This window comes from Diceros bicornis, chromosome 6 (assembly GCF_020826845.1).
Source record: "Diceros bicornis minor isolate mBicDic1 chromosome 6, mDicBic1.mat.cur, whole genome shotgun sequence".
In the NCBI taxonomy this organism is placed as follows: Eukaryota; Metazoa; Chordata; class Mammalia; order Perissodactyla; family Rhinocerotidae; genus Diceros; species Diceros bicornis.
This window is the reverse complement of record NC_080745.1, coordinates 10,372,913-10,386,609: the sequence shown is the minus strand read 5'-3', so window position 1 is coordinate 10,386,609 and position 13,697 is coordinate 10,372,913. Positions and strand designations below refer to the sequence as shown.

Below are 13,697 nucleotides of genomic sequence, written 5' to 3'. Positions count from 1 at the left end.
GTGAGAATCGTTGGGTGCAGCTGATACCCTTGTATGGCTGCCAGGAGACATGTCAGTTAAATGACCTCATATTAAAAAATATGATTTGCTGTAATGTTTATGAAGTATTTAATACCTGTCTATACAAGGTTATTTATTATGCAATATTAATATAAATAATGTTCTCTACCTGCTAAGAGCTTGCATTCTAAATGAAAAACATCTAAATGAAATTCAGAAGTGAAAAAGAAATTAATGTGGTAGCATTTATGTCAGATTTAAAACATTAAGCTCCAAGTAAGTAGAAATCCTTAGTATGACTTTTTGTTTAGCATAATAGTCTACATTTTGTTTTCTCTCAAGAGCATTACAACATTGTGAAGAATTGATTCAGCAGTATAACCGTGCTGAGAACAGTATATGCTTACCTGACAATAAGCCTCTGCCTCACCAGAATGTAACTAACCATGTGGGCAAAGCAGTGGAAGACTGCATGAGGGCCATCATCGGGGTGTTGCTCAATTTAACTAATGATAATGGTAAGAAATATTTTGTACATATAGTCTGATTCGAAGATTATATATTACATGTAAAAACAAGTTATTCTCCTTTTCTTGGTGTACTGATTTTTTAATTGCCATCATGTAATTCACTTATTCGTGTATAGATTTAAATGCTTTTAGGAGTTTATATTTTTAGAATCAGCCTGGTAGCTTGGCTCAGAAATACTACAGTCAACATGTATTTCTATAAAGGAATAGCTATGTATTTCTAACTTTTAATATCCATGTTAATAAATATTGCTTGTAGTCTCATAAAGAAGAATCAATTTTTATACTCTTTCCATTCCCTATTTCAGAGTGGGGCAGCACCAAAACAGGAGAGCAGGATGGCTTGATTGGCACAGCGATGAACTGTGTGCTTCAGGTTCCAAAGTACCTACCTCAGGAGCAGAGATTTGATATTCGTGTGCTGGTGAGTTGAAGTGACTGTTTCAAAATGAGTACTTGATCTGTTAAGATGATAAAACCTTCATCTTAGTTTTGGGTTTAAGAACCAGTTGTTCAGTATATTGTGAGTTTCAGTGGATTCCTTGTGAACATAACCTCTTATTGTACAAAGGAGAGCCATGAAGGGCCCTGTGTAAAAATAAAAAGTGTAAGAACTAAAAGTGGTGATTTTAAAAAAGTGGTGAACTCATTTTTGGGGAAGACCGTTATCTTGCATGCTAGCTTGTAACCATTTTATAGATGGTAGAACACTGATTAGGTTTCCAGCTGTCAATAAACGTTATGTATATTGTGTTCATTTGCTTTTCATTCTCACCTGTGTTAATGTACATGTATTAATTTTTGTAGGGCTTAGGTCTACTGATCAATCTAGTGGAGTATAGTGCTCGGAATCGGCACTGTCTTGTCAACATGGAAACATCATGTTCTTTTGATTCTTCCTTCTGTAGTGGAGAAGGAGATGATAGTTTAAGGATAGCTGGACAAGTTCATGCTGTTCAGGCATTAGTGCAGGTAAGCAGCAACTTAAACTAACACCTTCAGTTTGTTGCATCCATCTGATTTCTCTATCAGTTGTACCTTCTCTCTCTCTCTCTCCCCCTCTCCCCCTCTCCCTCTTGTTCTACCTCTCCCCCCTCCCCCTCCCTCTCCCCCTCCCTCTCGTTCTCCCTCTCATTCTCTCTCTCCCCCTCTCCCCCCCCCCCTTCCTCCCTCCTCCCTGCCCTCTTTCTCTCACTGTCACTCTCACCAGTTCAGTGAGAGGTACACTGGGTTAGTATGTGTACCCTTAGTTACTTGACTCTACTGACTGTCTTCAACTATTGTCATCACTCTTTAGGCATTGTTAGCCAAAAGTGGAAGCAAGGCATTTGTTTATGAATCCAAAGTAGATTATTAATAACAAATTAGGAATCAAGTTCCAGCCCTATCCCATCTAGTTCAAGTCCTCCAGGATTTACTCACTGGTCTGATCTGTGCCCAGGGCTGTATGTACCTAAATATTGAGCCATACTTTTCAAACTATGTCTGTGGAGTAATTTCTTGGACTAGGAATGGTGTCAAAATATGTATATTTAAAATTAATGTCCTCAGCGTGCCCCACCCCAATCACCAAACACATACTCCCTCTCCCCTCAGTTTATGTTTCCCCAAAATCTGTATGTTAGTCTTTGTTTCTTGACAATGTTGGGTATTAACAATTTTTACTTTTTGCCTGTCTAATGAGTTCCTAGCTACCTTTGTCATTTCCTTAAGTGACAGCTTGCACATGTTTAGAAATGATAATGAACAATGAAATCCTTTTCATTGTTTCCAAATACTTTGCTAATCTGTTGATCCTTTTGGCCTTTTTGAAACTAGTAATGCTTCAGTTTGTGTCTTCAGAAAGTATTCCACAACAACTTGATCTTTTGCTAAATCATAACTAGGAGCCTGTCATTCTCTTCTCAAACATTTTGTTCTCAGGACTTCTTTATACTCTTAAATTTTATATACTTTATACTCTTAAATCTTTATACTCTTAAAAAATTGGGGACTCAAAAGAACTATTGTTTATGTATGCTCTATCTATTGATATTTACGGAATTTAGAAAGCAAAACTGAGAAAATTATAAAACACAGGCATTCATTCCATCAGCCATTAGAGCAATAACATAATCACATGGCATTCTAGATTGTGGAAAACTCCACAGTACAGTCATGAGAGAATGAAGGAAGTCAGTTGACCTCTTAATAGTCTTATGAATGCAATTTTAACTTCACAGACTCCCTGAAAGGGTCTCGGGGACCCCTAGGGATCCTTGAACCAGTTTTAAGAAATACTGCTTTATAGAAAGCTTAAATTTTATTTTCTTAAGAGTATTAAAGTTTATGTACCACTCCTCTATATACTCAGCAAATCTTTGAGATCTACTTGGTATTTGATTTTCAGGTAGTCTTTTGTAACTTGAGGTTTTCCCCAAATCATATCAGTGAGTACATTCAATGCTTTCTATATATTCAGCACTGTACCAGCACAGGGAAAATAAAGTAAGTGAAGGCAAGGAATTGAGTGTGTTTCATTTTGACTTCAACTTTTCACTGTGTACTTCCATTGACAATAATATCAGTTGGGATCCAGTTCTGGGTCTTTCTCTGAGACCTTTTGCTTTTTACTTTTACTGGTGTTTATGTCTTTAAATTTCTTTTACTTATTTATTTTTTGTGAGGAAGATCAGCCCTGAGCTAACTTCCTTTGCCAGTCCTCTTTTTTTTTGCTGAGGAAGACTGGCCCTGGCCTAACATCCGTGCCCATTGTCCTCTACTTTATATGGCACGCCACCACAGCATGGCTTGACAAGCGGTGCATCAGTGCGCACCTGGGATCCGAACCTGCGAACCCCGGGCCGATGAAGCTGAGCTCGCGCACTTAACTGCTACGCCACTGGGCTGGTCCCTAAATTTCTTTTAAAGAAGCCCTGTTGCTTTCCCCCAATATATGTAGTTTTATTCAGTGTCCTTTCTTCCTTCCAGTTAGTTTATCCAGTCTGTTCTCGTGAAAAAAAAAAAATTTAAATCAAGTTTGTATTTTTTGCTTCAGTTTCCTGTCAGTATTATCCAAATTGAGGGCAAGTGTTAAGATTTTCATTCTTTTTTTTTTTGTTTTTTTGTGAGGAGATCAGCCCTGTGCTAACATCTGCCAATCCTCCTCTTTTTGCTGAGGAAGACTGGCCCTGGGCTAACATCCATGCCCGTCTTCCTCCACTTGATATGGGACGCCGCCACAGCATGGCTTGCCAAGCAGTGTGTCGGTGCACGCCCAGGATCTGAACTGGTGAACCCCAGGCCACCACAGTGAGTGTGCGCACTTAACTGCTTGCGCCACTGGGCTGGCCCCTAGATTTTCATTCTTATAAACAGAGTGCCGGGTCATTAGCAGATATACTTAATTTACTTGATTGAATCCCAGTAGCATTTACACTTTTGCTTTGGCCTTCAGTTGGTTATAGAACAAGGGCTTTTATTGATCCTTACTCTTTGTACCAGGCAATATGCTTCTTAAGATTAGTGATGTTTAAAACCAAATAGAACCTTATACTTGGGTACATACATGTTGGTTGGTGATCTCCTTTTAATGATCTTAAAAAATAATTTTTATCAGCTATTCCTTGAGCGAGAGCGAGCCGCCCAGTTGGCAGAAAGTAAAACAGATGAGTTGATCAAAGATGCTCCCACCACTCAGCATGATAAGAGTGGAGAGTGGCAAGAAACAAGTGGAGAGATACAGTGGGTATCAACTGAAAAGACCGATGGTACAGAAGAGAAACATAAGAAGGAGGAGGATGATGAAGAACTTGACCTCAATAAAGGTATATTTATGTTGAGTGGTGTCAAGTTGAAAATAATGGTTTGGTTTTTTTCTCCAAAACACTCTTTTAATTCATGTGGTCATAATCTTGCTGTTATTTATGGCCTCTCTAGTTCAGTGCAGACAAGCTTTGATACTTCAGTGCTCATAGGAGTTGTTCTTTGCTGGCTTCCGGGCAGCGAGCAAGGCACGTGTGCATTGCAGAACTGGTCTGCCTTTCCTTCCTGGGCTGACCTTGACTCATCTGTAAAGAGGAGCAGCTGAGCAATATGACCCCTAAAGGTTTTCACAGTTTTGAAATTTTGAGATTCCTTTATTGGCCTCACTTTATAAAAACTGAGATCTGTTGTCATAAGTGACAGCAATAGTTCTCAAATGGTATGGAGTAGGTGGCAAATGCAGTAAAGAAGGTAATGTCTTCACTTAATCAAACAGTTCTACTGTTGTCCAGAGCTGTGATCCTTGATTTACTGTTCATGTAAGTTCTGCAAAATAGCCATTTGTAACTTCTTGTCACTCAAGTTATGAAATTTAAATAATATGTTCAGCTTTACCCAGCTAGGAAACGAGCCCCAGCAGTGTCTTATTCTGACCCTAGGCTCTTTCTCTTATGCCCACTGCTCCCCAAATCTAGTGTCATTAGTTCTGATATGGTAAGAAATCTCTATTCCATTTTCTCAGTTTTCATGTTTCCTTTAGCATAATGTAAATATATTTGGTTGCTTAGTCGTCTTTTTTAATAACAGCTTTATGAGGATAAGTATTAGCTTGCAAGGGCTGCCATAACAAAGTGCCATGGACTGAGTGGCTTAAACAACAGAAATTATTTCCTCACAGTCCTGGAAGCTCTAAGTCTAAGATCAAGGTGTCAGCAGAGTTGGTCTCTTCTGAAGCCTCTGTCCTTGGCTTGTAGATGGGTAGCTTTTCCCTATGTCTTTAAATGTTCTTCCCTCTTTGTATGTCTTTGTTCTAATCTCTTTTTATGAGGACAGCAGTCATATTAGATTAGGGCCCTCCCTAATGACCTCATTTAAACTAGCCACCTCTTTAATTAAACACCCTGTCTTCAAGGCAGTTTTACCCTGAAGTATTGGAGGTTAGGAGCTCAACATATGAATTTGTGGGTGGTGGACACAATTCAGCTCATAACAAGATAAAATTCACCCTTTTAAAGTTAATAATTGGGTAGTTTTCAGTATATTCACAAGGTTGTGCAACCATCACCGCTATCTAATTTCAGAACATTTTCATCAGCCCCAGAAGAAACCTCATACTTATTAGCAGCCATCACTCTCTGTTCTCTTCTCCCCTTCCCTAGCTAGTGGCAACCACTAATCTACTGTTCTGGACATTTCATACAAATGGAATAATACATAATACAATATGTGGCCCTTTGTGACTGGCTTCCATCACTTAGCCTAATGTTTTCAAGGTTAGGTTCCTTAAAACTCATTTTAAGGAACTATCAAACTTTTTTCCAAAGTGACTGCACCATTTTACATTTCTACCAGCAATGTGTAAGAGTTCCAGTTTCTCCACATCCTTACAAACAGTTATTATTTGTGTTTTTTATTTTAGCCATCCTAGTGGGTGAGGATATGTCACTTGATTGCAGTTCTCTCATGAATAAATGGTTTTAACCATCTTTTCCCATGCTTATTTGTCATTTTCATATCTTCTTTGGAGAAATGTCTATTCAGATCCTTTGCCCATATTTCAAATTTGGTTGCCTTTCTGTTGCTGAGTTGTAAGAATTCTTTTTATGTCTAGATACTTGACCCTTAGTAGGTACATGATTTGTAGATATATTCTGTAGGTTATCTTTTCACTTTTTTTTTTTTCTTTTGTGAGGAAGATTAGCCCTGAGCTAACATCTGTTACCAATCCTCCTCTTTTTGTTGAGGAAGACTGGCCCTGGGCTAACATCTCTGCCCATCTTCCTCCACTTTATATGGGATGCCACCACAGTGTGGCTTGACAAGCAGTGAGTCGGTGTGCATCTGGGATCCGAACCCCAGGCCACCACAGCGGAGCAGGCGCGCTTACCCGCTACGCCACCGGGCAGGCCCCTCTTTTCACTTTGTTGGTGTCTTTTGAACACAAAAGTTTTAAGTTTGATGAAGTCCAGTTTATCTTTTATTTTGTCACTTGTGGTTTTGGTGTTGTATCTAAGAAACCATTTCCTAACGTAAGGTCACAAAGATTTAGTCCTGTGTTTTCTTCTAAGAGTTTTATGGTTTTAGCTTATACTTTAAGGTTTCCATTTGTGTTATTTTTTGTTAATTTGTGTGGATAACCCATTTTCCTAGCAGCATTTATTGATACTTAGCAGTTTTCAACAAAAGATAACTGACAGAGTTATTGGTTTCCTGAGTTTTTTATTTTTTGATATACTGTTAACAGTTTTTTGTTTAAATATTCTCAGCCCTTCAGCATGCTGGGAAACACATGGAAGATTGCATCGTGGCCTCATACACAGCACTACTTCTCGGGTGTCTCTGCCAGGAGAGTCCAGTAAGTAATAGTTCAGTGTTGTTTTATGTGTCTTTAAAAGATTCCATTTTGACAACTTCATACCATTACCTGATTAACTTATTTATTAGTTATTTTTTTCCCCTCATGTTAAAAACTTTCAAATATTTGGTGAACTTTCAAAGGTACATTCCAAAGTTAAGAGTACATTGGGTTTAATGAGAACATTCTTAATTTTTTTTTTCTTTTGTGAGGAAGATTAGCCCTGAGCTAACATCCATGCTAATCCTCTTCTTTTTGCTGAGGAAGACCCGCTCTGAACTAACATCTATTGCCAATCCTCCTCCTTTTTTTTTTTTTCCCCAAAGCCCCAGTAGATAGTTGTATGTCATAGTTGCACATCCTTCTAGTTGCTGTATGTGGGACGCGGCCTCAGCATGGCCGGAGAAGCAGTGTGTTGGTGAGCGCCCAGGATCCAAACCCAGGCCGCCAGTAGCAGAGCACTTAACCACCAAGCCACGGGGCCGGCCCCAGAACATTCTTAATTGATGGGTGAATCAATTCACATGCCTTTGGTTGAAGTAAAAGAGCATAATATAAAACCTGCACTCAGCTTGCTTCTGATGGAAAAGTCTAGCCTCAGTGATATCATCAAGGACTCAGATAATTTCTGTCTTTAAACTCTACCGTCTTCTGCATATTGTCTTGTCCTTTGCTAGCTCTCCTCATGGCCCTGTGCTGGCTCTAGCTACGCATCTCTTCTAGTTAAATAATGTCCAGCAGAAGAAGGTGGCCTCTTCCTGTATGTTTCTTGTTAAGAGCAATGTTTTTGTTTTTGTTTTGTTTTTCCCTAGGACCCCTCCACACCCACTGCACCAAGTAGACTTCCTCTCATCTTGGCCAGCTTTGGCTCACATGCTTTTGTTTGACTCGCTCATTGGCCAAGAAAATGGGATTACTGTTTAGATCATTGAGATTTAACTACAAGAGAAGTATGAGAGACTAGACAGTTGGGCTGAGTCAGCATGGAAATGGACGGTTCTGGCTATTGGGATAGTCTGCTTTAAAATGGGGGACATGTGGATATTTTTAAGGGAAAGTTCCCTAGAAGTGCCAGATTTTAAAATGAAAGGGAGGGTAGTTAGGAGCAAGGGCATTCAGGAGGTCTGTTATATAGTGGGAAAGTGAGTGTCGCTTCTGAGGCTGGAGGATTGGAGAAAAAAACGTAACGATACCGTGAAGGGCTTCAACAGGAGAGGTCCTTGTTCTGTGGGTCTACCCACCCACCCACATTTCCGCATTTTTGCCATCAGGTTTCCTGTATTGCCTTTTTTTTTTTTTTTTTTCCTGTATCTATTTGTCTTAAGTCCTGTGTATTTTTCTGAATCTTTCTTGTCCATCTCTTCCATATTTATATTTTAGTCAACCTCTGATCTAAATGCACACTAGCCTGTTCCATTGTGGCCCTTGCTGGCACCACTGCTTTCAGGATCAAGACCAAAGTGCTTATCATGGCTCTGGAGGTCCTGCAAGATCTTTATACCCTTTCCTGGAATCTCTTCAGCTCAGCCCTTTTCCTTATTTCCTTAAAATCCAGAGATTTTAGGGGCAAATAAGAAACATATCAATCAAAAGGAAGGCGAAAGAGGCAAGTCTCAACAAAACCAATGGGCATACTATTTAAATTTAAAGATTTTTAGGTATTCTGTTTTGCGGACACCCTAGTTTCGATCATGTTCTTTCTTAAATAATGGTTCTTGAAATTAACTTGTGTCATTACCACATGTGGTTTATTTTGGGCCATATTTCGCATGTTAATAAAGTCATATTCTTCTGTATCTCTCTTGTCTCTCAAGAAATCATAAGATCCTTAAGTTGTGGGCAATGTTACGAATTCCTAGAGCACCAGATGTCTTTCTTGCCTCGGGGATCATTATGATTAACCGAAAAAGGCTTGCCAAAACCACAAAATGTAAAGGAAATTGGTTCCCCTAATATGTAAGTGGAAGAGAGAGAAGAAGGCAAGTGGTTGTATACAGTAAATGCTGCTTTATGGTGAAGGGCAGCATGCTTAGGAAGCCCAGGAGACACTGGTATCATTTTCCATTGCCCGCCAGGCATGTGGAGCATTGCAGTGGTCAGTCTGTGGTCTTTCTGTCCTTCCTGCTCTCTTGACTCTCTCCATTCCCAAAATCTTACACACTGCCACCATAGCTAACTTCCTTAAGAACACATCTGATTACATTACTCTTCTCTTACCAGTCTTTCTCGGCCCATCGTCATCTAGGGGATGATGACTTTGTTGTAAAGTCTGCAAGACCCCAAACTTAACACTAAATCTAAATCCAGTTTCTAAATCTAAACCCATTGAGTACTTAGTAAATTTCCCAAATGGGCATGCCGTTTCACACCTTTTCTTTTTGTACCTGCTGCACTCTGTTTAAAAATAAATGCTGTTGGGCCGGCCCCGTGGCTTAGCGGTTAAGTGCGTGTGCTCTGCTGCTGGCGTCCCGGGTTTGGATCCCGGGGGCGCACCGACACACCGCTTCTCCAGCCATGCTGAGGCCGCGTCCCACATACAGCAACTAGAGGGATGTGCAGCTATGACATACAACTATCTACTGGGGCTTTGGGGGGGGGGAAATAAATAAATAAAATCTTAAAAAAAAATAAATAAATGCTGTGACTGTCCCAACCACTATGTGTTGCATTCTGTAGTGTGTTGATAGAAAAGGATTTGATTTGGATTATTGAGGGGCTTTTACTCAAAACCTAGGATCTGATCATTTATTCTGTATTATAGAAGTGCACTTTTCTACTGAGCAGTCTTCTTAGACACCATAGCTACCACTCTTCCCACCACTATGCTATCCTGCCTCTTTGCTAGAAATCGGTTAAAGACATTCTTAAATCCAGCTTTCCTTTAACTCTGGAGTTACCATAGCCATTACCCTTATAACATATTCTCCACTTCAAAATACCCTGACAGGAATAACAACAGAGAGGGGACTGGTAGCAAATTTCCTATAAGAGTAATACGTAGTCTCTCCAAGATATTTTCTTTTGTGCTTTTTTATTATAGATGAACCTTCTTAGGAGAGCTTTTCCTTTTATTCTTTATGAACTGTTAAAGCGTTTTTAAAATATATTGAAATAGAACAGTTTTTTAAACAGGTTATATATTTTCCTTGTAACAGATTGGTTCATAGATAGTTTGCTTGCTTCTTGCTAACAACGCAGGGAAACACCTTAATCTCTCCTGGCATCGCCAACCTTCTCCTTCTCGTAGATGATACTAGATTACCTTTGGGAAGATCTAGTTAATTCCTAGCCTGCATAGGAACATGAGGAATTTTCTTTGATCTTTTTATTCCATATATCAAATAAAGTTAATAAAATTTTAAATCTGCCCTCCTTCCCCTTCCTCTCCTAACATGCCCCCGGCCCCCTGCCCCAACACACGCACACAACAGTGCATTTTGTTATTTCAGGCATTTTTCTTTGCATTTACAGAAGTAAATAGGCACACAAATGTTTGTAGCCTTTGCCAGCTTTACCTTTTTCCTTTCTTTCTGAGGATGGGTTGGGTTCGGGAATGGAAACACACACTCAGAGTTGAGGAGTGTAGAAAAGGAAATTGCATATTAACCAAAGAGTTCAAGGACATTATAGAAGTTTGAAACAGGGTGTGTGCCAAAACCAACAGTGCAAGGTGCAAGCTCATGTTTTCTGCTGCCTGACCAGTATTTCTGATCTGTTTCTGCAGATCAATGTGACCACTGTGCGGGAGTATCTGCCAGAAGGGGACTTTTCAATAATGACAGAGATGCTCAAAAAATTCCTGAGCTTCATGAATCTTACTGTAAGTAGCACCTGTTGCAGCTTCTGTAGTTTTAAATATAAGTATGATACATTAATGACAGGAGAAATAAAAATACTATGGCCATAGTGAGCAGAAGCAAAAAGGAAGTCTCTTTTAATAATTGTGTTCTATTTCTTTAAGATAATTGTTAATTGTTATGGCCAAATTTGTTGATGCTAGATTATCGAAGCCACAATTTAATATCAGTGTGTTTTGATTCATAGTGTTCAGGTTAGTAAAGCTAAATACTTTAAAATTTGTTAAATATTAACTGTTACTTCCTCTCCACCCTCCCCCTTTCAGTGTGCTGTTGGAACCACAGGCCAGAAATCTATCTCTAGAGTGATTGAATACTTGGAACATTGCTAGCTGCTTTACCTTTGCTTCAGGTGCTCGGTAATGCTGGAGCTATTCTTAGACAAAGAAAGAAGTCCTTGAAGATATACCAAGAACATTCATCAGTATCATTCATGTTTGGATTTTTAAGGCCACCTGATTTCTTCGTCATGCATTCTGCATTTGCTAAAAGACAGTTACTACATCAATCTGCAACTATCAAAAATGAGGGAAAAGGTTCAGGCTGTTAACAATTCCATGCAGTATTTAAGTACACTTACTTTGGCAGAGTTTATCCTCTCCCCTTGTTCTCTTGCTTTATTCTGGGCAAGTTTTCAGGGGAAAATTTGTGCTGCTGTTAGTGCAACTGCTGTGTATGTTGAGCCACTGTTGTCATGCCAGCCAGGTGCAAAGGCAGCTTAGCTACTGAGGTATTGAATGTTCTGAGGACATTCTAGACAACAGCTTAGTTCCTTTTTCAGGCTCATTTGCTTTTGCTTTTTTGTTGAATGATTCCAATCGTAAATAAAGCTTTTAATAATTTTGTGAATTTTTTTTTGTTGTTGTTCCCTGAACTACTGCCTATATTTAAAATTAGATGGAATCCAAAGACGCAAAGGATTAATAGTACATTTTTTTTATTCTTGATTTGGTTTGGGTTGTCAAACTATTTTTCACTTTTGAGACCATGACCATATTCCTTATCATACCATAATGAGTCATAGCTAAAGACACAAGAAGACAAATAACAGTTTGAGGGAATATTATATAACATGATGTGCCCTGTTACAGGATTAAGCAAAACAGACAAACCCAGGGTAGTTTACGCTTAATGCTAGGGGAGGCTCTTGAAACATTAAGTTTTGAGGGAGGACTCTCTAGATATATTTTCTAATGTTCAGTACAATAAATATAAGGAAGCTAAAACACCAATGTGGAATTCATGTTTCCAGATAACCTGTATATTCTTCTATAGAGTGACGGGATCAAATGCATAAACGCAAAGCCTTAAATTGCTGGTTTAGAGAAGATCCTTTTTTTGTTCAGATTCTTAGTTCATAGAACAGTGTGTTGTTTGGAAAACAGTCATGGAACACACAAAACATGTTTTATATATTTAATTTCACAACATTGCAAATTTTTCTTGTTTTAATGATTGTTCAGACCACTGGTTACACATTTTTTTTCTTTTTTATTGATTGGGCCTGAATACATTACAGGCTTTCCAGAGATCTGTTTCATGAATACTTTTAAATACCTTGCAGGTAGTTATATCATGTTTCTTCATTGGATTTGTAAAACTTGAAGCCATAAAAATATTAGTTTGGTGTGTATTGGGGAAAATAGCTAAAAGTCTAATTTTTACCAATTTAGACTTGGTTATTTCCTTGTATAAAGTGACAAATCGGGGCTCTTGTATCAGTGCCAGCTGTAATGTTTTTTAATGCAGTGGCTGCCTTCTATTGTCTTCCTATTTTTGATAATGCAGATTGTTGGGAAATCTATAAGGAAGTAACTGATTCCAGGCAAATTGTTTTCTTCCTCCTACCCACCCCAACCCCCACCCATCACCTTTTAAGAGCATAGTATGCCAGTGTAACTTGGGAAAGATTGAGATTGTATTGCCCTGAGTATAAAAGCTAGCTTACTTAGCAAACTATTTTAAAAGCATATTGGTAAATGATATTCATGAAATTGAATTAGGTATATTTTGTTTAATTATTTTAAGATATGTTGATATTTATTAATCATTGGATTTAGGAAAAGGAACAGATTTTTGGTAAAACTGACATGTGGCAGATGGTAAGGTATATTATAAAACATTTGGATGAGTACAATCAGGGCGAACTACATTTTTCTGTTACACTGGTAATCATTTGAGAATTGATTTACCTCAGTGTTTAACAGTTTTGTTTTGTTTTGTTTTTTAAATAACTAATTGTCAAGCACTGATAGAGATGCAGATTTTGGTGGGGGATGGTGGGGGAGAAATCACCTCACCAACTGCAGTGCATTTGTGTGTTTTTAACCCTCAGAGAACTCTGCATTTTAGGGTACTTGAGGCTGACTTGCAAATTAACTAAAGTTTTAAAGTAACCTTTTTTTCCATTGTAAATATTTCTGTAAATAGTACCAATTGGAAATTAGAACAGTAGAGTACTTTTCTGAATCCAATCCTATTTTTATTTTATACAGTATTTCTCAGCTGTGATCTTTGGAGCAAAAGCCAACGGCAGGAAAAAAATAGTTTGTACGAGTTTCATGAAGTATGTCTTTGGGTTTTTGTAAATAATTTTAACTCAAATAAAATTGCTACTTTCAATACACATGTTGTCTTTAACATAAATCTATTTTGAACTACTTTGGAGGAAGAAGTCTCATAAATTTGATATAGCCAACTAATGGGATACACGATGTGTCACTTAAGTGAATTTCACGGTTTCAACATACATGTAAAAATTTTGCCAGTTTTTGTTAAACGTGTACTTTGTCCATGTTTTTAATAATACTCATCTGAATATAATGTGAACTGTCAGCAACTCAGGTTCATCAGGGGTGGTGGTTTTCTGGTTGTATAATTATGCCCTTGGTATGTTGATTAAGTTACTTTAGTCTTTTTGCTCCTCTGAATATCATCACCCAAGACTTCTTTGCTTTTGAGTTTTTACAGCTGCTTTTTAGATTTTCAGTT

The 13,697-nt window shown here is 38.4% G+C and overlaps 1 protein-coding gene across 2 annotated transcripts in view; it reads left to right on the top strand.

Moving 5' to 3' along the window:
* Window positions 1-13,332, top strand: part of WAPL (WAPL cohesin release factor) — a 97,573-nt gene extending 84,241 nt beyond the window's left edge. For both annotated transcript variants that reach the window (XM_058542812.1, XM_058542811.1), the window contains exons 13-19: window positions 343-518; window positions 839-954; window positions 1,338-1,502; window positions 4,129-4,336; window positions 6,761-6,849; window positions 10,574-10,669; window positions 10,973-13,332. In XM_058542812.1, the coding sequence (XP_058398795.1) occupies window positions 343-518; window positions 839-954; window positions 1,338-1,502; window positions 4,129-4,336; window positions 6,761-6,849; window positions 10,574-10,669; window positions 10,973-11,038 (916 nt within the window). In that variant the 3' untranslated portion in view covers window positions 11,039-13,332. The remainder of the gene's footprint in view (window positions 1-342; window positions 519-838; window positions 955-1,337; window positions 1,503-4,128; window positions 4,337-6,760; window positions 6,850-10,573; window positions 10,670-10,972) is intronic.
* The last annotated feature ends 365 nt before the right edge of the window (window positions 13,333-13,697 follow it).